Source organism: Bubalus kerabau, chromosome 14 (genome assembly GCF_029407905.1).
Source record: "Bubalus kerabau isolate K-KA32 ecotype Philippines breed swamp buffalo chromosome 14, PCC_UOA_SB_1v2, whole genome shotgun sequence".
Taxonomy (NCBI): Eukaryota; Metazoa; Chordata; class Mammalia; order Artiodactyla; family Bovidae; genus Bubalus; species Bubalus kerabau.
In genome coordinates this window covers 48,999,389-49,025,041 of record NC_073637.1, presented here as the reverse complement: position 1 = coordinate 49,025,041, position 25,653 = coordinate 48,999,389, and the positions used below count along the sequence as shown (strand labels likewise).

General features: G+C 38.5%; 1 protein-coding gene across 3 annotated transcripts; it reads left to right on the top strand.

Moving 5' to 3' along the window:
* The first annotated feature begins 1,941 nt into the window (after positions 1-1,941).
* Positions 1,942-22,534, top strand: MED30 (mediator complex subunit 30). 3 transcript variants are annotated; one of them, XM_055546366.1, is made up of 4 exons: positions 1,946-2,320; positions 9,087-9,245; positions 11,191-11,292; positions 12,152-12,279. In XM_055546366.1, exons 1-4 carry the CDS (start codon positions 2,144-2,146, stop codon positions 12,173-12,175), a joined length of 462 nt encoding a protein of 153 aa, XP_055402341.1. In that variant the 5' UTR covers positions 1,946-2,143; the 3' UTR covers positions 12,176-12,279. The 3 variants fall into 3 exon arrangements, with proteins under 3 accessions (XP_055402342.1, XP_055402341.1, XP_055402340.1); XM_055546365.1 differs by lacking the exon at positions 12,152-12,279 and adding an exon at positions 22,129-22,534 and having other exon boundaries at positions 1,951-2,320; XM_055546367.1 differs by lacking the exons at positions 9,087-9,245; positions 12,152-12,279 and adding an exon at positions 22,129-22,534 and having other exon boundaries at positions 1,942-2,320.
* Positions 22,535-25,653: the final 3,119 nt, after the last annotated feature.

The window sequence follows — 25,653 nt, the reverse complement described above, 5'->3', positions numbered from 1 at the left end:
ATGGCCTTCTTTTCCTGTTTCTGTCTCTTAGTATTCCTATTGCCTCTGTCCTGGGACAACTTTATTCCTTACTTCTCACTTTACCTATTTCTTCTCACTGTTACACATGTGAACACATTTATTGAATACTTATGCTTCGAACTGTAAGTACTTTATATTCAGAATCTCACTTAATACTATCAAGAATCCCAAAGGTTTCCCATCATGCGAAATGCCCGGCTGGGTGAAGCACAAGCTGGAATCGAGATTGCCGGGAGAAATATCAATAATATCAGATATGCAAATGACACCATCCTTATGGCAGAAGGCAAAGAAGAATGAAAAAAACTTTATTGAAAGTGAAAAAGGAGAGTGAAAAAGTTGCCTTAAAACTCAACATTAAAAAAATGAAGATCATGGCATCTGGTCCCATTACTTCATGCAAATAGATGGGAAAACAATGGAAACAGTGACAGACTTTATTTTCTTGGGCTCCAAAATCACTGCAGATGGTGACTGCAGCCATGAAATTAAACAACGCTTGCTCCTTGGAAGAAAAGCTATGAACAACTTGTGTGTGTGTGTTAGTTGCTCAGTCGTGTCTGACTTTGCAACCCCATAGATTGTAGCCCACCAGGCTCCTCTGTCCGTGGGATTCTCCAGGCAAGAATACAGGAGTGGGTTGCCATTTCCTTCTCCAGGGGATCTTCCTGACCCAGGGATTGAACCCTGGTCTCCTGCATTACAGGTGGATGCTTTACCATCTGAGCTACTAATGAAGCCCATGAACAACTTAGACAGCATATTAAAAAGCAGAGACATTACTTTGCCAACAAAGGTCCACGTAGTCAAAGCTATGGTTTTTCCAGTAGTTATGTATGGATGTGAGAGTTGGACTATAAAGAAAGCTGAGCACTGAAGAATTGATGCTTTTGAACTATGGTGCTGGAGAAGACTCTTGAAGAGTCTCTTGGACTGCAAGGAGATCCAACCATTCTGTCCTAAAAGAAATCAGCCCTGAATATTTATTGGAAGGACTGATGCCGAAGCTGAAGCTCCAGTACTTTGGCCACCTGACGCGAAGAACTGACTCACTGGAAAAGACCCTGACGCTGCGAAAGGTTGAAGGCAGGAGGAGGAGGAGGCGACAGAGGATGAGATGGTTGGATGGCATCACCGACTGGAAGGACATGAGTCTGAGCAAGCTCCAGAAGTTGGTGATGGACAAGAAAGTCTGGCCACAGTCCATGTGGTTTCAAAGCGTCGGACACAACTGAGAGACTGGACTGAACTGATGGTTACTCCCATGCTTTTACATGGAAGCTGAAATGATTTGTCCACAGTTGGGCAGTGCTAACTTTGAATTTTAGTCCAGGATATCTGGTCTGTGTGAATAAGGCAAGAAGTCAGAAAGAAAACACTGAAAATTATATATAACATAGCGCCAAAGTCAGAAAAGGGAAGGAAGTGGAGGAATCGTGTGCCATGAGAGACAGAAGTGTTAATTTTATACTTTCTGTGATCAGAAAAGCTTATCAAATAAACGGACTTTTTAGCAGGAAACAACAACAAATGGGAAATTAGTATCACGTCACAGTAAAGCTTGGAATATCAAAAACTCAAATTTCAGGTTTCAGTTGCAAGTTGTTTGTGACGAAACATGTCGAACTAGCCCCTCTGAGTCTGCCTTCTAGCTGTGAAAGGAAAGTAATACTACAAACTTCGTAGGCTCGTGACAAGGCAATAATCAGCAAGGAAATTAACACGAAATCAGAGTTCTATTAAGAATTTTAACCACTGGCTGAGACTGGGAAACGAACTGTGGGAAAGCCCACCTGTCTTCCACCCTGCGCACCGCCCCCTCTGTCTGGAGTTCACCCGGTGATTGGCTGCTCAACACGTCCGATCCGACCCGCCCGCGCGTCCAGTCCAATCCCAGCCGTCCTTGAACCGCAAGTTCCCAGGGACCTGCCGAGTGGGCGGGCCCTGTGACGTCTGACGGCGCGTCACGTCACCGTGGCGGAAGTCGTGGCCGCTGTTTTGAAATCAGACCGCTGGAGTCTCACAAGCTCCTGCTTACGCCGAGGCCTGAGGTCGAGCAGCGTCGGGGGACATCCCCGACACCTATCCTCCAGACCTGTTGACCTGACGCCGCTGCCACGCCATGTCCACCCCTCCGTTGGCGGCGTCGGGGATGGCGCCCGGGCCTTTCGCCGGGCCCCAGGCCCAGCAGGCGGCCCGAGAAGTCAACACTGCATCGCTCTGCCGAATCGGGCAGGAGACGGTCCAAGACATCGTGTACCGCACCATGGAGATCTTCCAGCTCCTGAGGAACATGCAGGTGGGAAGGAGGGCGGGCCCCTCTCCGGGGCGTGCTTGGAGAAAGCGAGGTGCTTCTGCGAGGGAAGGAGCAGCTTGTTTAATTGTTACCTGGGGTCCCTCGGCGTCGATGCGGCTGCCCTGGGCAATCCACGAGTATGGGGTCGCCCCCATTTACATTCATTAGTGTTCCCCGATAAAGTGTCTGTCCCCAAATGTGAAGGTGATGTTTTCCAGACCGGATCTCTGAAAAGGATGAAGCCGCATTTTCTAGATTCGACCAGGTTCTGTAGGCTCTAGGCGAACTCTTGTATCTTTCAAGGTAGAGGTGGGCCTCACTCCTCCACGCTCTTTGGGTTATTTTAATCTCTCTTTTTCCACAGAATACTTTGTGATGGTTCAAGGAGTTGAACTCAGATTCTGCTAACCATTTTTGCTAAACAGCTTTATTTTGGTATAACTGATTCCCAATACAATGCATTTATTCAAAGTTTTGACACGTGTACTTGTGAAACCAACGTCCATCACCCCACAGTTCCCTCTGTGGAGAAGTGAGCACATTCTCGTGCCCCTTTTAAATTTACTTCTGGCTTTCCATCCACAGGCAGTCTCTCTTTTGATTTCTGGCATCATAGCTAGTTGGCATTTTCTAGAGCTTCGTACACATGAAATCATACACTATGATTGGGGGCGGGGACCGGATCTGGCTTCTTTCACTCAACAAATATCATCAGTAGGTCATTCCTTGTCATTGCTGAACAGTATTCTATTGTATGATTATATCACAATTAGTGTATCTGTTGATGGCCATTTGGTTTGTATCCACTTTGGAGCCATTATAAATAACACTTCTGAGTGTTCAGCTACAAATGTTTGTGTGAACATGTTTCATTTCTCTTGAGTAGGTAGATGCCTAGGCGTGGAATTGCTGGGTTATGAGGGAAATGATTGATTACTATTTTAAGAAACTTTTCCAAAAGTTTCCTCATCCTTGCCAGTAGTTGTTACTGTCTTTTTCCTTTTTTTTTTTTTGGAATTGTATGTCTTTCTGTTTCATCAGTACTTTCTCCCAGTCTGTGGCATGTCTTTTTATTCTCTTCACATTGTCTTTTGAAGAACAGATATTTTAAACTTTAATGGAATCCAATTTATTGATTTGTCCTTTTACAGATTTTGGGTTTTGGTGCCATACCTAAGAAATCTTTGCCTAACCCAAAGATTTCTTATGTTTTCTTCTGAAGTTTTATAGTCTTAGGTTTTACATTTAGGTCTATGATCCACATGGAGTTACTTTTTTAAAATAATGATAGATATAGATCTGTCTTTTTTTTTTTTTGCGTTTGGATATCATGTCATTCCAGCACCATTTTACTATTTTACTAACCCATGTTTAAGGCTTATCTTATTACTGTGTGATGTGGATATCATTCTTGTTTTATGGATGAAGATTCTATGGCTCTGAGACGTGAAGTGACAGAGGTGATAGTCAGTGTAGGGTAAATTTGAAACCAGGTCCTCAGACTCTTAGAACTTTCAAACTCTTATTTCAGCTGGTGCACTAAAGATTGTTTTATTTCCTTTTTAAATACAATGGTTGGGGTGTTTTTCCTATTGATTCTAGAAGTAATACAACTGTACAGAAATATTTTAAGACTCTGTTAATAAGCCATTGTGAGATAAAAAGGGAATCCAAGAGGAGATATGAAATCTTTGGCAATTGTTTTAAAAGTTTATAGATTAAAATGTAAGATGATTAAAATACAGATTAAATGATCTCTCAGAATTTAGCAAATATTTATTTTTAAGCTGCTGTATTGGACTAGTAGAGCTAATAGCTAACATTTATCAAATACTTTCCTTAGGAACATTGTTGTTAAGAACAGTTCTAAGAAGTATTTTTATCTCTATTTTACAATTAAGGAAACTGGGACTTGAAGAATTTACTCAACATCATATATGACTGGTAGCTTTTTCTACTAACCTTTTTATTATACTAACTTGCTATCAACAGTTTGTATTATTAAGAGATCTAATACACATCCATGACTGACAGTGAAAGAACTGAACTTTTAAAAGATACTATCAATAACTAGATTACATGTGGACATATATTCAAAACCAATTTGTAAGGACTACAATAACTATTTCTTTGTGCTTGTGAATTCTGTGTTTTAACTCACTAAGACCCTTTGGGCCATATCATAGTTGGCTGTAAATTAAGCAACAGTGTGCTCCTTAATTTATAGAAATCAGGGAGGAGAAGTGGTACAAACAAGACTACATATAAACTATTTGTTAATACAGTTTTAATTTCAAATTTTTAAAATTATCTTCTATATTATTAATCCAGAAGGATCAGTTCAGATCAGTCGCTCAGTCATGTCCGACTCTTTGCAACCCCATGAATTGCAGCATGCCAGGCCTCCCTGTCCATCACCAACTCCCGGAGTTCACTGAGACTCAGGTCCATCGAGTCAGTGATGCCATCCAGTCATCTCATCCTCTGTCATCCCCTTCTCCTCTTGCCCCCAATCCCTCCCAGCATCAGAGTCTTTTCCAATGAGTCAATTCTTCCCATGAGGTGGCCAAAGTACTGGAGTTTCAGCTTTAGCATCATTCCTTCCAAAGAAATCCCAGGGCTGATCTCCTTCAGAATGGACTGGTAGGATCTCCCGCAGTCCAAGGGACTCTCAAGAGTCTTCTCCAACACCACACTTCAAAAGCATCAATTCTTCGGCGCTCAGCCTTCTTCATAGTCCAACTCTCACATCCATACATGACCACAGGAAAAACCATAGCCTTGACTAGACGAACCTTTGTTGGCAAAGTAATGTCTCTGCTTTTCAATATGCTATCTAGGTTGGTCATAACTTTCCTTCCAAGGAGTAAGCGTCTTGTAATTTCATGGCTGCAATCACCATCTGCAGTGATTTTGGAGCCCAGAAAAATAAAGTCTGACACTGTTTCCACTGTTTCCCCATCTATTTCCCATGAAGTGATGGGACCGGATGCCATGATCTTCGTTTTCTGAATGTTGAGCTTTAAGCCAACTTTTTCACTCTCCACCTTCACTTTCATCAAGAGGCTTTTTAGTTCCTCTTCACTTTCTGCCATAAGGGTGGTGTCATCTGCATATCTGAGGTGATTGATATTTCTCCCGGCAATCTTGATTCCAGCTTGTGTTTCTTGATGACGTGCCATAAATACCAACTTCTGAGATTATTTCTGAGCATTGGTTTTAGAGAAGTCCTTCTTTATTAGTTGTCCTTTAGCCTCTTGAGAATCTGATGAAAACTACAGACTCTCTTCTGAGACGAGTGCATATATAAAGAAACATTCGGAATAAAATTTCATGGGGCTAACAGATGTCTCCCCCAAATCACTAGAACCTAGGTTGATTCCTTGCATGAAAAAGTATTGCTTTGGTTCTATTTGTTGTGCTTTAAATCTTACTTTTTTTTTAAGTATAAAATATATTCTGAATTCAGACATGAAAAGGGACATTACAGTGAACATTCCTCCTCCTCTGCTACCTGTCTAACCTCTCTCCACAGTTCAGTTCAGTCACTCAGTCATGTCTGATTCTTTGCGACCCCATGGACTGCAGCACGCCAGGCTTCCTTGTCCATCACCAACTCCTGGAGCTTGCTCAAACTCATGTCCATTGAGTCGGTGATGCCATCCAGCCATCTCATCCTCTGTCATCCCCTTCTCCTCCTGCCCCCAATCCCTCCCAGCATCAGAGTCTTTTCCAGTGAGTCAACTCTTTGCATGAGGTGGCCAAAGTACGGGAGTTTCAGCTTCAACATCAGTCCTTCCAATGAACACCCAAGACTGATCTCCTTCAGAATGGACTGGTTGGATCTCCTTGTAGTCCAAGGGACTCAAAAGAGTCTTCTCCAACACCACAGTTCAAAAGCATCAATTCTTTGGCGCTCAGCTTTCTTCACAGTCCAACTCTCACATCCATACATGACCACTGGAAAAACCATAGCCTTGACTAGACTGACCTTTGTTGGCAAAGTAATATCTCTGCTTTTTAATATGCTGTCTAGGTTGGTCATAACTTTCCTTCCAAGGAGTAAGCGTCTTTTAATTTCATGGTTGCAGTCACCATCTACAGTGATTTTGGAGCCCCCCAAAATAAAGTCAGACACTGTTTTCACTGTTTCCCCATCTACTTCCCATGAAGTGATGGGACCAGATGCCATGATCTTAGTTTTCTGAATGTTGAGCTTTAAGCCAGCCTTGTGACTCTCCTCTTTAACTTTCATCAAGAGGCTCTTTAGCTCCTCTTCACTTTCTGCCATAAGGGTGGTGTCATCTGAATATCTGTGGTTATTAATATTTCTCCCGGCAGTCTTGATTCCAGCTTGTGCCTCTTCCAGCCCAGCACAAAACTCAGCAGTGGCCACAGGACTGGAAAAGGTCAGTTTTCATTCCAATTCCAAAGAAAGGCAATGCCAAAGAATGCTCAAACTACCACACAATTGCACTCATCTCACAAGCTAGTAAAATAATGCTCAAAATTCTCCAAGCCAGGCTTCAGCAATACGTGAACCGTGAAGTTCCAGAGGTTCAAGCTGGTTTTAGAAAAGGCAGAGGAACCAGAGATCAAATTGCCAACATCTGCTAGATCATGGAAAATACAAGAGAGTTCCAGAAAAACATCTATATCTGCTTTATTGGCTATGCCAAAGCCTTTGACTGTGTGGATCACAATAAACTGTGGACAATTCTGAAAGAGATGGGAATATCAGACCACCTGACTTGCCTCTTGAGAAATATGTATGCAGGTCAGGAAGCAACAGTTAGAACTGGACATGGAACAACAGACTGGTCCCAAATAGGAAAAGGAGTACATCAAGGCTGTATATTGTCACCCTGCTTATTTAACTTATATGCAGAGTACATCATGAGTATCTTTAGTCTTTATTAAATACAAAATATAGGCAAAGTATATACTACCTACAATGTAGGCACAAAAAATGTAGTACCATAATAAAGGTATAGCCTGCTTCTGTATGTAAAGTGTAATTATTATATTTCTTATTGTCACCCAAACAAGAAAGCAGTGACCCTTTGAAAATTTTTTCTTATTTTTTAATGTTTTGAAACTTCATAAATTGAAAGATTGTGAGAAATCCCACATAGTATTGTGGAGGGTGAACTCTCAATGCTTTTGTCCTTTAAACTGTTTTCACTAATTCAGTCTTTGATACTTTAACCCTTTTCTTTGAGATTTCATCTTCAGAATGTTTTAATGCTTGAAAATTTCCAAAAATCCTAATATTATAAAAACTAATTTCAAAGAATTTTAAAAGATCCATCTCCTTAAATTGTAAACCATAACATTACAGGAAATTTAGAAATGAGATAAAAGAAGAAAATCAATTATTAAGCCTATCTTCCTGTTACATCTTTTATGAACTATTACACCTTTTAATTGGAGAAGGAAATGGCAACCCACTCCAGTACTCTTGCCTGGAGAATCCCATGGAGGGAGGAGCCTGGTAGGCTATACAGTCCATGGGGCCGCAAAGAGTCAGACATGACTGAGCGACTTCACTCACACCTTTTAATAACTATATATGTATAATTACATATATGCCTTTGGTCTTTTTTTTTCCCCCTCCGTGTTTATGGTTTTACCTACTTGGAACAATAGTGGCTCTTATTTTCTTTCTTCTCTGAACACTGTATAGGCTTTTTTTGATTCCTACCTCAGCTGTTTAGGAAAGAAAAAAAGGATGAACTGAGGTTTAGAAAAGACTGGATTGATCTTCTAGCTTTAGACATTATTTGGAGTTTTGATTTTAAGTCACTTTGTAATCCCTAAGTGTATGAATTAGTGATTTTAATGAAATTACCTTGTATACTAGAAACCATTGTACAAACTTTGTTAATTCTAGTTTTAGGATAATTTCACAGATCAAATTGTGGGAATAAAATATTGTAAAGATATACACAGAGAGGAAGATTTTGTAAGTTTCAGCACTGCACAAAATATGCATTTAGTTGTAAGTAAGTAGTAGTTTTTCCATTTATCTGTGATTTTTGTCATTTCAGTATGTATTTTGGCTTCTTTTGGTAAAATTCCTGAATTAAAAATATATAAGCATCCAAGACAGAGTTATGATCATAGCAGTTATTTGCAATAATTTATTAATAATTTTCAAGTACAGATTGATTTGTTACTATATATCGCCTGCTATTGATTTCTTTTAAAGTAAAACTTTTGGTGACAGCTGTATGTTTTAATGCATGCCCAGAGCATCTTAATTATAATAGTTAAGGTATCTTGAGATTATTTTTGCAACAACGGCAGCATACTCTTCTTTTTCTTCTACTGAAAAGTCCTATCTTCTTTTTTTTCCTTTTCTTCTTCTTTTTCTTAAAATTGTATTTTGAGTTGTTTGAATTCAGCTCCTGGTTGAGTTCGGCACCTTGCTGCTTCTACATTATCTTAAGTGATATTAAAATTGTGTATTCTTTTTAGTTATAATACAAAGCTGTGGTATAAATATAGTCAAATGTTAGAGGCAGAAAGCATTTCAACTGATCAGAAAGGCTTATCACAAAGTCTTGTAGAACTGCTTGACAGTATGCTAAGGAGCTAATTAATAAATGAGCATGTATTACTGTTAAATTCTTAAAGTTGCACTTGATTCATTGTGAGGAACAGCTTGCTTTTATGCATCGCTCAAAGATTGTTTCTGTTCGTTAGCTTTGCTTAAAGAAAATCTTGATTTTCATTACTTTATGTTTTTGGGTTTTTGTCCGAGAAGCTGCCAAATGGTGTCACTTACCATACTGGAACATACCAAGACCGGTTAGCAAAACTACAGGATCACCTTCGCCAACTTTCTATTCTCTTCAGGAAGCTGAGATTGGTCTATGATAAATGCAATGAAAACTGCGGAGGGATGGATCCCATTCCAGTAGAGGCAAGTTTTAGTGGTCGAGGGAGGGTGAATGTAAGAGTCTTAGGACATTTGTAATTTTTTCCCTTTTTTTATTTTCACAGTATTTTCAGATTTTGATCATACTGGTTTCACTTTTGACTAGAAAAGATGAAATTGTGAGATATATGTGTGTATGTATATATATATATAGAACTGTCTTTTCATGTTGATAATTTCTTGCAGACTTTAGCATCCAGGCTGATAGTGAATTTTTGTTGTTGGGGGAGATTATCGGAGATTATCTGTGGCACTTCTATTGTTGCTGTCAGTGTCTCATTTTAATTAAGTCAGTGCATGATGTCTTAGTAGACATTTTAATAGTATTGTAAAATACTTTTACAGTGGTTTTCATGTAAGTTCTTTATGGATAAAAGGTTATGACCATTTTCATCATTATTAAATTATCTTAGTAGAATCACTCTAGTTTTTAAATATATTTCTTTAAGTTTAATCTTGGATTGTAGGTATATGTTAGTTAATCAGGTATACGGTTATTTTTATAGGTGGTCCTTTCCTGTTGACAAGTGATAATCTCTGCCACCAGAGGTAGCTGGTGGCAGGGAGTGGGGTTAGATGTTCTCTCACTCTATATAAAGAACAGTTCCATGTCGTCAGTGCTTTCTTATTTGAGTGATCAGCATGTATGGGGTGAACAGACAAAGAGTAAACTGCAATACAGCCTGAAAAAAGTGGTCAGAGATGTGCAGGGTCAGAAATATGGTGGACTCTGACAGAGGCTGCAGAAAAGTCAAGGAAAATAAGGAATGAAAACTGTCCAGCAGATTTTGCTAGAGGAAAATTGTTGGTATATTTGGTCGGAGCTTTGGTGGAAAGATAGCAACAGAAGTCAGATCACAGTGAGCTGAAGATTAAACAGGAAGTAAGGAACTGAAGCCAAAAAGTGGATATCTATCTTTCAAGAAGCTTAGACTAAAAACAAAAGAAGAAAGCAGTAGGTGGTAGGAGGGATAGAGCTTGGGTTTTTTTTCGCCCCCCCCCTTCCAAATGGGAGAACTTGTTTAGATGAAAATGGAAGAAAACGGTCAGGTGAGGTCAGGGGAAATAAATAATGAAGTCGGGAGGGCAGAGGAATCAGTGTACAGGAATGAAGACTAAATGTATTTGAGATGAAGGACCACTGTCTGCATTTGGAGAGAGGAAAGGAAGAAAATAGTTATGGATGTCGGCAAATTTATATTTGTCCCAAGAATTCACAGAAGTTTGGCCAGATTGATTACTGGTTATACTAGTTACTTGCCTCTGTCCTGTTCCTGCATTGGTAATATAAGATGGAAGAGACAAGTCTCTGGTGACTGTACAAGGGGTTTCATCAAACAAATGTCATCACAAATCTATACATATTTAATTATAATTCTGTTGGAAGTTTCATTGCTATATAAACTTTTTCTCTTACAAAAAAACTTTCTCCCAAATATAAGACGTCTAGAAATCTACATAGACACTTCAATAGCAAGTAAATCACAATTATATAATATATGTCCATGAAGTTCCTTTCTTTCTAATATAGATCAAGGAAGCCTATTCTAGCTGAATGGACATAAAGTACTTAAGGGTAGGACTTGTATCTTATTTGGCATTATTTTTGCAGTGTCTGCTCACCCAGCATCTGCCAATTAAATATTTGCTGATTGACTGAGTAGGATATTACTTAATTACATGTGACAACTAATTTAGCTAAAAGGACTGTTTTGCAAAAGAAACCCCAAAAGCAAATGTACAGAACTCATTGAAATGATATATACTTATAATGCTTTTATTTTAGGCCATCACTTGAATTAAAATGTATTTTTGTACTATTAAGATAAAAGTATAAAAATTGATCTTAATTGGATGTATTATCTATGCCAGTATAATTGGGAATTGTGTGTCATATCTTTGACTTTTAACTTGTGTCTGTCACTCTCAGCAACTTATTCCATATGTGGAAGAAGATGGCTCAAAAGATGACCGGGCTGGCCCACCTCGTTTTGCTAGTGAAGAGAGGCGAGAAATTGCTGAAGTCAATAAAGTGAGTTGCTAGTCTGTATGTCTTACATTTCTGAATTATTGATACAAATTAAAAGGGAGTCTATGTAACTCAAAAACATAATTTGAATTATAGAATTACCTGAAGTTGTTTCTGTGGCAAATCTAACCTAAAGTACAACCCCAAACTCAGAGGTAAACAGAAATGCCATCTGGTCAGTCAGAAGATCACAGAATTCAAGCAGTAACGCTCTTAGAAAGGCCTCATAGGCGCTCTGTCACAGCCCATTTACATTTTCTTCTCTAGGCAGAATTGTAGCTCTCTAGGTTACAGCATGTTTGGAGCAGCAAATGATAATACTTTACAAGTAGGAGATGTGAATGTCTCAACAGCTGAATAAGAAATTGAGAGTTATCAAAGCACTACCCCATCCCACCCTTCACCCCACAAAAGTTCCTAACTTGAATTTATTGCTGCGTACTTTCAGAAGTTGAGAAGATAATGTTCAGATAGTTCTCTTGAAACATAGGGAAATAAGCGATGTTGTCAGTCCATTCTGGGATAGAAGCATGGCTAACAAATAGCACACAAAATAAAACTACCAGTCTTGGTGCTTTACTTACAAATAAGTGCCCCCACCTCCTGCCTCACTCCTGAAATTCTTAATGCTAGTTAGTAGAATTCATCAGGACATTAATTAATCTACCACAGCCAAAGAGGGTTTTCTGAGGTAGAGGAGGATGACTTAGTTTACTTATATAAGGTCTGTAGGCTAAATTGAAAAAAACTTTTTTTTTCCTCAGATCTAGAAGACATTTGATAGACTTCAAATGTTGCTGACTCAAAGAATGCTTAAAATTATTAATGTGATAGTCTTTAAAAAAAAAACTTTTTATTTCAGATATGCAGCCAACATTTTTCATAGAAATGAAATACAGAACTAGTCATATTGCTGCTGCTGGTGCTGCTAAGTTGCTTCAGTTACGTCCGACTTTGTGTGACCCCATAGACGGCAGCCCACCAGGCTCCCCCATCCATGGGACTCTCCAGGCAAGAATACTGGAGTGGGTTGCCATTTCCTTCTCCAATGCATGCATGCATGCATGCTGAGTTGCTTTAGCCATGTCCGACTCTGTGTGACCCCATGGACAGCAGCCCACCAGGCTCCTCTGTCCACGGGATTCTCCAGGCAAGAATACTGGAGTGGGTTGCCATTTCCTTCTCCAGTCATACTAAAAACAGGCAGAAAATAAGATGCCTTATACTACTGTGTTTGATGCTATTTTAGAAATTATAGCCAGTGAAACAAACTTTATGAAACAGAAGTTATAGTATTATATAAAAATTTGTTAAGTTTATTAAGGTAGTACATAACATTATAGCTTAAGCTTCTGAAGCTCAAAGCAGCTCACTGATTCACAAGTACAGGCAATCAGTATTTGATAAAAGAGCTTAAAGATTTATACCATTTTCCTATAATGTCATAAACCAGTTAGATTATAAAATCCTATTCACAATTGCAACAACAAATATTAAGTAGTTAGGATTTCCATAATATATGAGACTAAACACATATAAAAGGATTGTTTTTTGGCAAAACTTTTTATGTTATATTGGAGTATAGCTGATTAACAATGTTATGATAGTTTCAGGTAAACAGCAAAGGGACTCAGCCATACTTACACATGTATCCATTCTCCCCCAAACTGCCCTCCTATTCCGGCTGCCACATACCATTGAGCAGAATTCCATGTGCTGTACAGTAGGTCCTTTTTGTTATCCATTTTAAATATAGAAGTGTATACATGTCCAACCCAAACTCCCTAACTATCCCTTCCCAAGAAAAATCCCAAATAAAGAACCTAACCTTACACCTAAAACAACTAGAGAAAGATCAGATAAAACCTAATGTTAGTAGAAGGAAAGAAATCATAAAGATCAGAGCTGAAATAAATGAAATAGAGACAAAACAGTTGCAAAGATGAATGAAACTAAAAGCTGGTACTTTGAAAAGATAAACAGAATTCATAAACCCTTTGCCAGACTCATAAAGAAATTTTGAACAGCTAAAAAAACACATGACATTCTTACATGGGCCATAACTACTCTAAAAATGCCAGTCTTGGCATTATTTGGCAAAATAATGCCAAGACAATTGTTTCATAGTTTTTATTTCATAGTTTTTTATTTCATAAATTATTTCATAGTTTTTTATTTATTTTTTAATTTAAGGATAATTGCTTTACAGAATAGTGTTAGTAACACTCCAAGTACAAATGTGAATTCTCTTGAAATTGCACAAAATAGTAAGATTTTAGTGCAATACTAATCAAAAAACAAATAAAAAATTGGAACTTTTTTCCTTGAGAGCATACTCAAATACATATAATAAAAAAAAAAATTCCAGTAAGAGTAATAAATGAACAGACTCTTTGCTTCAAAAATTAAAATGTTAGATGAAGCATATTATAAAACAATAATTAAGTGTGAAATACTGGCATAAGAAGAACAGACAGATTCAGTTCAGTTCAGTTGCTCAGTTGTGTCTGACTTTCTGTGACCCTGTGGACTTCAGCATGCCAGGCCTCCCTGTCCATCACTCAAACTCATATCCATTGAGTCGGTGATGCCATCCAACCATCTCATCCTCTGTCATCCCCTTCTCCTCCCACCTTCAGTCTTTTCCAGCATCAGGGTCTTTTCCAATGATTCAGTTCTTCATATCAGGTAGCCAAAGTATTGGGAGTTTCAGCTTCAACATCAGTCTTTCCAATGAATATTCAGGGCTGATTTCCTTTAGAATGGACTGGTTGGATCTCCTTGGAGTCCAAGGGACTCTCAAGAGTCTTCTCCAACACCACAGTTCAAAAGCATCGATTCATCAGCGCTCAGCTTCCTTTATAGTCCAACTCTCACATCCATTAGAATGAAAACTGACATTTTCCAGTCCTGTGGCCACTGCTGAGTTTTCCAAATTTGCTGGCATATTGAGTGCAGCACTTTCACAGCATCATCTTTTAGGATTTGAAATAGCTCAACTAGAATTCCATCACCTCCACTACCTCTGTTCGTAGTGATGCTTCCTAAGGCCCACTTGACTTCTCATTCCAGGATGTCTGGTGAGTGATCACACCATCATGGTTATCTGGGTCGTGAAGATCTCTTTTGTATGGTTCTTCTGTGTATTCTTGCAATGTCTTCGTAATATCTTCTGCTTCTGTTAGGTCCATACCATTTATACCCTTTATTGAGCGCATCTCTGTATGAAATGTTCCCTTGCTATCTCTAAATTTCTTGAAGGGATCACTAGTCTTTCCCATTCTGTTGTTTTCCCCTATTTCTTTGGATTGATCGCTGAGGAAGGCTTTCTTATCTCTCTTTGGTATTCTTTGGAACTCTGTATTCAAATGGGTATATCTTTCCTTTTCTCCTTTGCTTTTCGCTTCTCTTCTTTTCACAGCTATTTGTAAGGCCTCCTCAGACAGCCACTTTGCTTTTTTGCATTTCTTTTTCTTGGGGATGGTCTTGATCCCTGTCTCCTATACAGTGTCACGAACGTCCATCCATAGTTCAGAAAGAATGAAGAGACGGAGCCAAAGCAAAAACACCATCCAGTTGTAGATGTGAATGGTGATAGAAGCAAAGTCCAATGCTGTAAAGAGCAATATTGCATAGGAACCTGGAATGTTAGGTCCATGAATCAAGGCAAAATGGAAGTGGTCAAACAGGAGATGGTAAGAGTGAACATTGACATTTTAGGAATCAGCAAACTAAAATGGACAGGAATGGGTGAATTTAACTCAGATGACCATTATATTTACTACTGTGGGCAAGAATCCTTTAGAAGAAATGGAGTAGCCATCATAGTCAACAAGAGTCCGAAATGCAATACTTGGATGCAGTCTCAAAAACGACAGAATGATCTCTGTTCATTTCCAAGGCAAACCATTCGATATCACAGTAATCCAAGTCTATGCCCTGACCAGTAATGCTGAAGAAGCTGAAGTTGAACTGTTCTATGAAGACCTACAAGACTTTCTTGAACTAACACCCAAAAAAGATGTCCTTTTCATTATAGGGGACTGGAATGTAAAAGTGGGAAGTCAAGAAATACTTGGAGTAACAGGCAAATTTGGCCTTGGAGTACAGAACAAAGCAGGGCAAAGGCTAACAGAGTTTTGCCAAGAGAACGCACTGGTCATAGCAAACACCCTCTTCCAACAACACAAGAGAAGACTCTACACGTGGACATCACCAGATAGTCAATACTGAAATCAGATTTATTACATTCTTTGCAGCCAAAGGTGTAGAAGCTCTATACAGTCAGCAAAAACAAGACCGGGAGCTGACTGTGGCTCAGATCTTGAACTCCTTATTGCCAAATTCAGACTTAAATTGAAGAAAGTAGGGAAAACCACTAGACATTCAGGTATGACCTAAATCAAATCCCTTATGATTATACAGATAGATTAGTGAAATAATATTCAGAAAAACTGTCTATTATATTAATATATGAGAATTTAATATGACATAAGAAGGATTATGTGGAAAATTAGTCTTTAAAAATAGACACTTTGGGGAAAATTTAGCTAGTTTTTACATTACACAACGTGTCAAAATGAATTTCAGAGTTGAAAATAAGACTTGTTAAACAAAATATTAGAAAACTAAAAGAAAAATATATATCAAAACTCAGAAAAAAAAGATTTTTCTAAAATACCCAGAGGGATGGTATGGGGAGGGAGGACGGAGGAGGGTTCTGGATGGGGAACACATGTATATCTGTGGCAGATTCATTTTGGTATATGGCAAAACCAATACAATATTGTAAAGTTAAATAAAATAAAATAACATTTAAGAAAATTTTATGAGGTGAACTATACACTAAGAATATTTTCAGCAAATTTGACAGTAATAAGCATAAAGAATTTACAGTAGGGATTAGGAGGGGAAACTTTTAAGTTAGATCTTGAAGAGTAAGTGGTGTTTGGTAGTCCAGAGAGATGAGACATCCATATATTAAGAAGTGTTATATGTTTCTGTTGATAATCTTATATATTAATTCACAATGGATGTGTTCTATTATTTTTCTCTGTAGTAAGGATGTTAGTTATAAAATGAAATGTATAGGTAAATGAAACACCATTGTGATGATAACTTTGATTTCAGAATGCTACATGTGACTTAAATATAGTTTGTTCTCTAACCAAAAGATATTACGATATTTTGGTGGGGCAGGGGAGAGAAAAGCTTCAGAATGAGATCATTTCTCTAAAGATAAGTTTCATTTCACTTCCTATTTCTCTAAGTTTCTCCCTTTTTCTAATATGGTTTTGAAATAGCCTATTCTATGGAGGAGTCTGGTGGGCTACAGTCCATGGGGCCGCAAAGAGTCGGATATGACTGAGCGACTTCACTTTCACTCTTTTCAAATAATTAGAATATAGTAATTCCTTGACAGTGTATAATCAAAACACTCTTACTAGCTAAAATTTTGTGAATTTTAAGATAAGGATATAATTGATACAAAGCATTTGATATGTAAAAGTATTTCTCCACATGAGGATGTAGGTCTCTTTATGGTCTCTGTCTAGGACCCACCTACCTCTTTCCTTCCCCCAGTTCTTTCAGTGTGGTTATGTCATAATTGGGATTCAGTAAATATTTTGTGTTCCTATTATTATGGCACATAGATACTGATTATTGCTAAACCACATAGGAAACCAGAGTTATGTTTCCTTGAAAACTTTTTTTTGTTTTCCTAGAGTTAATAGTTCTGTAATTTTGAAAAATTTTGATTAGTTCTTTATGCATCTGTGGGAGCAGCTCAGTACTATTTTCCAACTTTCCAGCAGCAAATTATCAGATGACTTATAGGTTTGTTCCCCCAATTCCACCCTGCCCCCAGAGTCCTCCGTCTTGCTGGGACCATCTTGTTAGGTCTGAATTGAATGCTCACTAAGCCTGGTATTCAACTACTGTCCTGGGGCCTTTCCTTCACCTCTTCAGTTAATTTTACTATCTCCTCAGTCTTCCATCTTCCTCTTTCTTGGTTTATTTCCTCCCTTGTTTGTAAGGTTCATACATCAGTGGCTTCTTCAGAAGAAATGCAGGGACTTAAGTTTTTAGTCTTTGTGTATCTGTCCAGATGATTGTTTGGTTGGATATAAAATTATATGTTGTAAATTAATTTCCCTCAGGAATTAGAAGGTGTTCTTCCATAATCTTCTCATATGGCATTTGGTAGATTTTAAAGAGCCTAGTTATAAATATTTTTTAGGCTTTGTGAGACATGGTGGTCCTTCAGATCAGATCAGATCAGTCGCTCAGTCGTGTCCGACTCTTTGCGACCCCATGAATCACAGCACGCCAGGTCTCCCTGTCCATCACCAACTCCCGGAGTTCACTCAGACTCACGTCCATCGAGTCAGTGATGCCATCCAGCCATCTCATCCTCTGTCATCCCCTTCTCCTGCCCCCAATCCCTTCCAGCATCAGAGTCTTTTCCAATAAGTCAACTCTTCGCATGAGGTGGCCAAAGTACTGGAGTTTCAGCTTTAGCATCATTCCTTCCAAAGAACAAAAACCATCCTTAGTTCACAGGCCTTACAAAAACAGGTCACATGCCATAGTTTGTCAACCCCTGTCTATTATGTTTTGTTGTCTTTGTAGATGGAGGATCAAAGATCTGTGGAGCATCGGATGCTTAAACATGAGCCATTTCTATTTGGGAGTGAGGCACTAAGACACTAATCATAGGCTTTGTGAATTGGCTTTCATCATAGCAAGATTGGAAACAAGCTGGCTTTCTTCTTTGGAGGACCCCCAAGGATCATTTACTGAGATTTTTTTCTTTAGGGCTGTTCAGAATCGTCCAGTGTCCTATATAGAGGGATAGTCTCTTGTCTTCTTGCCTTCTGCTGTGCTGGTGGCACTGAATCCCTGAATCCCCAGCTATTTGATTCATAAGAAACAAACCTGGTTCCCTGAAAGGGGGAGTGGGTACGGAACTTTGGAGAGGGGACTCAGTCCCGTGTTGGTGAGAAGTAGGAATGAGCAGCCTAGGCTCTCGCTTATTTCTGTAGCTCTTCCCCTCCAGCTTCCGTCCCTAGGCCTCACAGCAGACTTTGCTGTGCCACTTGCCTCAGGATCAGCCATTCTCAGGGGCATCCTTCTGGGTGGTACAGTGGTTTCCTCCCATGTCATTTACCATTCCTCTCATTTACTATTCCCCTTCTATGCCCTACCTTAAAATGTGCCACCTGGCATCTACTATTGTCTCCTTTCTGATCATTTTTCTCCATGTGAATTTATAGCCTTTTCATTCCTCTCCTGCCATTTTATTAGGGTTTGAGAAAAAAAAAGAAACACGTGTAAAATTTAGTCCACTGTATTTATCTGCGGTAAGTTTATTTCAATACACAAAACAGTATTTCTGAAGGTTTATCTATTTTTGGAATAAAAGCCCATATTTTAAATTCTGTTCCCATTTCTACTTCAGGCATTTCAGAACACTTTGATTTTGATTAAACCATTTGAATCTGTTGAATTTGCTGTTGTATGTGTTTCTGGCTTTGGGGTAAAACTTGTTTCATTTAACATGGTATTGAACTGAAGATTATTACAAAAAGGAAAGAATCCATTAAATGTTTTAAATTAAACAGATTTAAAGCTTAGCCCTATATTTCCATTGGAAAAAATTTTAAAGAGAATTTAGAGAGAAAGTATCTTCTCTTGAGTGGCAGGAGAAGTATTTATTTGATTGGCCTCATGGCTCTCTCTTACTTCCTGGAAACTGTTAGTCTAATTTGAGGAAAGACTGAAGAACTAAGTAATAAACAGACCCAAAAAAAAAAAAAAAAAGGGAGAGGCTTACTTCACTCTGAATGATACTCTCTAAGTCCATCCTAAAAAGTTTAAAGTTTGAAAATATATATATATATAAATTTTTTTTTTAAAGGGGAGAGGCCTAAGTTTTGGTTAACTCAAATTGAAATTCCCCTTAAAAAAGCAAAAGAGAATAAAGTTAACAGCTAAAAACCAAAGTGGATTTTTTGACCCAAAGAGGTTTTTAACTCATTCCTTAAATAAAGCATCATAAATGTGAATTAAACATAATACATATCCTATTAACCAACTTATCTTATGTATAATTAGTGCTACTAATTATTTTTTCCTTTCCTCTACTTATTCAAATTTTGTACCTCCCTTCTGGAATATGATTAAAATACAGTTGAATAATTATAAAATACTGAGTAAACTCATGATCATTGATATATTTTTCTGCCTTAATGGCACACATACCTGAGTGTTTTTGTGAAAAATGTTTATTTGAAATAACCACCTTCAGATGGTAAAATGTTGGTCTAATCTAATTACTGGCTTCCCTGGTGGCTTAGTGGTAAAGAATCTGCCTACCAATGTAGGAGATGTGGGTTCAGTCCCTGGGTTGAGAAGATCCCCTGGAGAAGGAAATGGCAACCCACTCTAGTATTCTTGCCTAGGGAATCCCATGGACAGGCTGTAGTCCATGGGGTCACAAAAGAGTCAGACAAGACTGAGTGACTAAACAACAATTTAATTACATAATTACACAGATGCTATTAAAAGTCAAAATTAATTGGTTTGATTTTTCAACCACAGTTGCGCCTTGACCAACACAGGTTTGGATAGTGCAGGTCCGCTTACATGCAGATTTTTTTCAATAAAATACTACAGTACTGCACAATCTGCAGCTGACTGAATCTGCAGATGCAGAACCATGGATACAGAGGACAGACTGCTTTGATCAATTGTCATAGCCTTTGGGTGAATATTAAATTACATAGTATTACTTAGCATAAACTTTTTAAGTACTCTACTTACACATTCACCTGTTAATGTAACAAATCAGGCACAGCTGATGGATTTTGATAATAGCAGCTGTCAACCTCTGTTAAAATCAATCAGTGGCAAGACTGTATATATTAAATCCTGTATCATGTCATGAAAATGTATTTACAGTTTAACCACTAATAAGCATAGCTGTCAGCTTTGGTGTTGATATTTTCATGACGTGTTTTGGCCCCAGGTATTTTTTAGTTGTATGCTAATTTTTTTTAATTTAAAACTTAGTGGTCTCTTTAAAATTTTTACTGTTCCCCAAAGTTGAGTATTACCTTGAAAATATCCTACCGTTTTTTAGTTATCTTTATTTTTTGAGTTAATGAAGCTAAAGTTTTTAATATCAGAATTTATATTTCCAAGTGAGTATTCTTGAAAGTAGCATTTATTCCATTGATGAAACCATTGTGGGAGCCATCTGTAACCTCTGTTTTGATACTAATTTGAAAGTCTCTTTTTAATCATTCATTAATATAATTTTATTACTTCCAGTTACTTCTTAATGAATACTGAAAATGTGATCACTAAGCTTCTTTCACCAAACTTGGCCTTTCAAGAAGTTGAATACCAATAGGAATTTCTTTCTCCTCCCTTTTGGCTTCTTTCCTCCTGGTCCCTGACTCTAGATAGAATATGAACAATTTATTTAATCTCAGTTTGCTCTTTAATAAATCAAAATTAAGATTTCTAGGTCTCCTTATAATGAACATGTATGACTTAATCTAGAGGTATTTTAATGTAGTGTCTTTAAAATTATCTAACTAACTATATTACTTTCAAACATAGTATTTCCAAGAGGTCACTTAACAGTAATGATTATTATAATAACTAGTGAACACTTTGAAATTCTCTGTTTTGATCTTGTTTTATCTACACAGACATTTACTACATACGATTTGAAGAAAAGATGCTTAATAAGAAGTTTATAAACTGTGGCCTGTTAGAGAGCCAGATCTGGAGAATTCCATGTGCATTCAGGGCATCCAGCAAATCTCAGTCATGAAGAAGATTCTATCGGGGCTGTGGCATCCTGTCTTCAGTTTTCAGAATTAGAAGTAGATTGCACTTCATGCTTAGAGAAATTAGTGACTTCTGCCACATGTTTGAAGGATCAATTGCATTTTTATTATACTTTATATTCTCTATTGACAGTTTATGTTCTGTGCCTACCAGTAACATTTGTTCAATGCTTACGTCTACCCACTCCAGTATTCTTTCGTGGAGAATCACATGGACAGAGGAGCCTGGCGGGCTGTTGTCTGTGGGGTCTCAAAGAGTCCGACACAACTAAGCAACTAACACTTTGACTTTTCATTCACTTTCACTTACTTGTATGCCAGGCGCACTGCTAACACTTGATGTGAATCAGGTCTTTTACTCTTTATAACAACCCTTATGAAATAGGTTCAGTTATTATCCCCATTTTTGTGTTGTGGAAGCTGACGCACAGAGAGATTAAGTGATATTTACCTAGTGAAGGAGCTGAGGGTTAACCCAGAGAACCCAGGCTTTAGGGCTTGTGTTCTTAACCATTAAGCTACACTGCCTTGTGGAAACCTATATGCTTAGGTCTTATAATTGAATATTTAGCTTATTTTCTTTGGTGGTTCGAGTGGAGGAGGAAAAGGAGGTAGGGGGCTGGAGCCATAGGCTCTGTAGGCCGAATTAGAATTTATTATGCCTTTCAGTGGATGTTTGCGGCCAGAAAAGTATTGAGACCTTCTGCCTTAAGGAAGTGCATGCTTAGTCCCTCAGTCATGTCCGACTCTTTGGGACCCCATGGACTGTAGCCCACCAGGCTCCTCTGTCCATGGAATTTTCCAGGCAAGAATACTGGAGTGGGTGCCATTTCCTATTCCTACTCTGCCTTAAGGAAGTGTTTAGCTTAATTTCTGTCTGGTTCATTAGAGTTCTGACTTAATGCCATTTTAATCTTATATCTTCATGGTCTGTACTTCATGAAACATTTTTTGATAAATTCTTTTGTTTCTGCAGAAACTCAAACAGAAGAATCAACAGCTGAAGCAAATTATGGATCAATTACGAAATCTCATCTGGGATATAAATGCCATGTTAGCAATGAGGAACTAAACTGATATTTAAATTTCCGGCTTTACACATGTTACACCGTTTTTTTTCCCCTCAAGTATTTTTTCCCTTTGAAGAAGATTATTTATTGGCTTTCAGTCTAGTCACTAGAATTAAAGTTTCTATTTTTTACACTGTGGTTTTACATTAAAGTATTCACTGATGGTTTTTTAAAAAGCTATTGATTCTGTGAAAGACTGTTGTAATACATTTTGATGAGATTTGTTTTTGGTTACTCTTCATGAATTGAATAATTGTTTTTTAAAAGCAAAAATAATTAACTTTTGTAAATAAATTTCTGAATTTGATCACTGATTGTTTTGTTCATTTCATTACCTGTTTAGGAGAAAATTAAAGGTTTAAACATTCTTGCAGATGAAAATATCGAGTTCAGTCCATCTGTGGTACAAATTAAACATAAAAGTTACCATTTGAGCTCAATTTAAAAATTTTAGTTTGAGTCCCAGTAAAGTCCCATGGACTGCAAGGAGATCCAACCAATCAATCCTAAAGGAAATCAGTCCTGAATATTCATTGGAAGGACTGACGTTGAAGCTGAAACTCCAATACTTTGGCCACCTGAGGCAAAGAGCTGATGCTGGGAAAGATTGAAGGCAGGAGGAGAAGGGGATGACAGAGGATGAGATGGCTGGATGGCATCACTGACTCAATAGACATGAGTTTGAGTAAACTCTGGGAGTTGGTGATGGACAGGGAGGCCTGGCGTGCTGCGATTCATGGGGTCGCAAAGAGTCAGACACGACTGAGTGACTGAACTGAAAGTTAGAATGAAAGAACAGTTAGCTTATCTATTGCTGTAAGTAGATGAAAATTAAGATTTCTTTTATTGTGGTTCTTACTTGGCATGCTCTGTCTCTAAAAGGAGAGAAAATTTTGTTGAAACTCCAACTGTGTGTTTATTTGCTACCTGCTTTAGGCCACGAAGCAATCCCCTATCTGATTTTTCAAGTATACCCTAAAGTAACCTTAAGCAAATTTTGGAAACAGTGAATTCTTAAGAGTTTAAATGACAAATTCTTTTGTAGCTTGGTTCTACAGTAATAAGTCCTTTATAGGTCTGCCTACAAGCAGCTGGACTCTTAGATTATAAATAGTGCATCCTCAAATAAGAGTCAGATTTTCCTCAGGAAGGACTTTTTCCAGCCTGATCCAGTAGCTCCTACCCCCTGGCCTTGGTTCTGACTCAATAAATACCACTATTTGACTTGGTAATATTTGGAATCTCTAGAGGGTACCACATTCCTCTGGGGAGGGACCTGGGTGGTTGAAGATGAGGGTAAAGAAGATGCTTACTTTTTAGTGTATACCCTTAGGTACCTGTGGCATTTTTCAGCATTTGCAAATACTGCCTATTCATGTTAAGTTATGCAAATGCCCACCTTTAACAAGTGGCGGAAGCACAAGACAAGCCAAAGCATGGAGACATCTTTAGACCTAATTGTACATTTGTCAGAACAAGTTCACCTAAGCAAGCACAGTGTTAGTCAAATGGGGAGCTGACTCTGCCCACAGTGGAAAGCACAGCAGTTATAAAGCAGAAGCTAAAAGTATAGGTGTGCTGTGCGTGCTTAGTCGCTCAGTCATGTCTGACTCTCTGTAGCCCATAGACTGTAGCCCACCAGGCTCCTCTGTCCATGGAATTTTCCAGGCAATAATGCTGGAGGTGGTTGCTATTTTCTCCTCTGGGGGATCTTTCTGACCCAGGAATTGAACCTGTGTCTCCTACAATGGCAGGTGGATTCTTTACCGCTAGAGCCACCTGGGAAGCCCAAAGGTATATGAGGTTATAACAAGACGACAGTTATTCAATCTGCCCCAGTAGTCTGCAGTATCTAAGGGTTTTACAGTTTATTTAGCCAATCATCAGGTGGACATGTAAGGGTTTTTCTTACAGGTTTTCACTGTATGTTCTTTGCATAGTAGATTGCAGATTACTACTGGGAATTTAATGTTTTGATACTGACAACTTGTAAAACAGTTGTAAGAAATGTTTTAATCAAGTGGGGTTTTCTCTTTGTTTGTTTGTTTTTAAATCATACTCAACTCCTTATATCATTCAAGGTGTCACAAACTTAGCTCTTGAAGGGAATGTGGAAATTGCATCTTTGGGGGCTTGATTCTGTAGCTAGCCTCTCTGTGGAGCAAGAATCAATGCAGCTACTCAGCTACAGAGCAGGAGCCCCAAATTCTGAGAACCTTGAATTCTCTGCTCTCAAAGTCCTCAAAACTAGTCACTCACTAGTCTGCTTGAGACTGGTTATGTGTTGTGCTAAGTTGTTTCAGTCATGTCCAATTCTGCGACCCCATGGACTGTAGCCCACCAGGCTCCTCTGTCCATGGGATTCTCCAGTCAAGCATGCCGCAGTGGGTTGCCATGCCCTTCTCCAGGGGATCTTCCTGAGCCAGGAATAAAACCCATGTCTTTTATGTCTCCTGCATTGGCAGGCAGGTTCTTTACCACTAGTGCCACCTGGGAAGCCCTTCTTATGTGTCGAGGGTTATTAAAAACAGAGACTCCCCTAACAAAGTTTCAGCTTTTTCTTGAGGGAGAGCATGCCAGGAGACTGAAGAGCCAGAAAGCCAATTTAGTCATGATGTGTGGCCTTGCGCAAGTAAATCCCAGTTTTCTTGTCTGTACAATGATAAGTGGGATTAGTTATATTAATTATACAGATCTTATATTCTGTGTTAGAATTTTAGTTGCAAATGTTCGAAACCCAATTCAAAATGGCTTAAGCCAAAAAGGGAACTTACTAGTTCATGTAGCAAGAAATGATGCTTGAGAAGTGCTCATAGCAGCATAGAAAAGCTGCAGAAACCAAGGCTTCAAGAAATAGAACCAAGAATCAATGCCCTAGGATTCTCTTTGCTTACCCCTAATTTCCGCTCTCTCTCTGCTTCATCCTCTCCTACTGTAGACAAGCTTTCTCCATATGTTGGGAAAGACGGCCTCCCACTGGCTTATTACATCTTTTCCATGCCCTGACCCCAGAGTCTGGGCCCCTTCTCCCACTCTATGTTAAGAACTACAGTGGACCTTGATGAGCACAGCTTGGGTCATGTAGCCAACCTTTGGACCAACTGTTATGTACATGGGTACTATGATTAGATCACCCAGGTTATAAGCCCATCTCTCTCGGAATTGGGTGTGAAAATCATGGAAAAGTTACTGAGCACGGAACACATACTAGGGGGAAAAGAACCAATCAGAAAAATTTGTAAGAAAAACCTAACAACAACGGCAACCACAGTCCACTGCTGTTCTTCTTTGGTTCTAATACTTCTAATACAGACAACATAAGTTATTCAACTCTCAAAAACCTAACAAACGTTTAGAGAAAACTAAATGCATCACTGATTATCGCAAGAAAATTGTTAATTTTCTTTCTCGATTTGTAGTCTTCTGTGCTG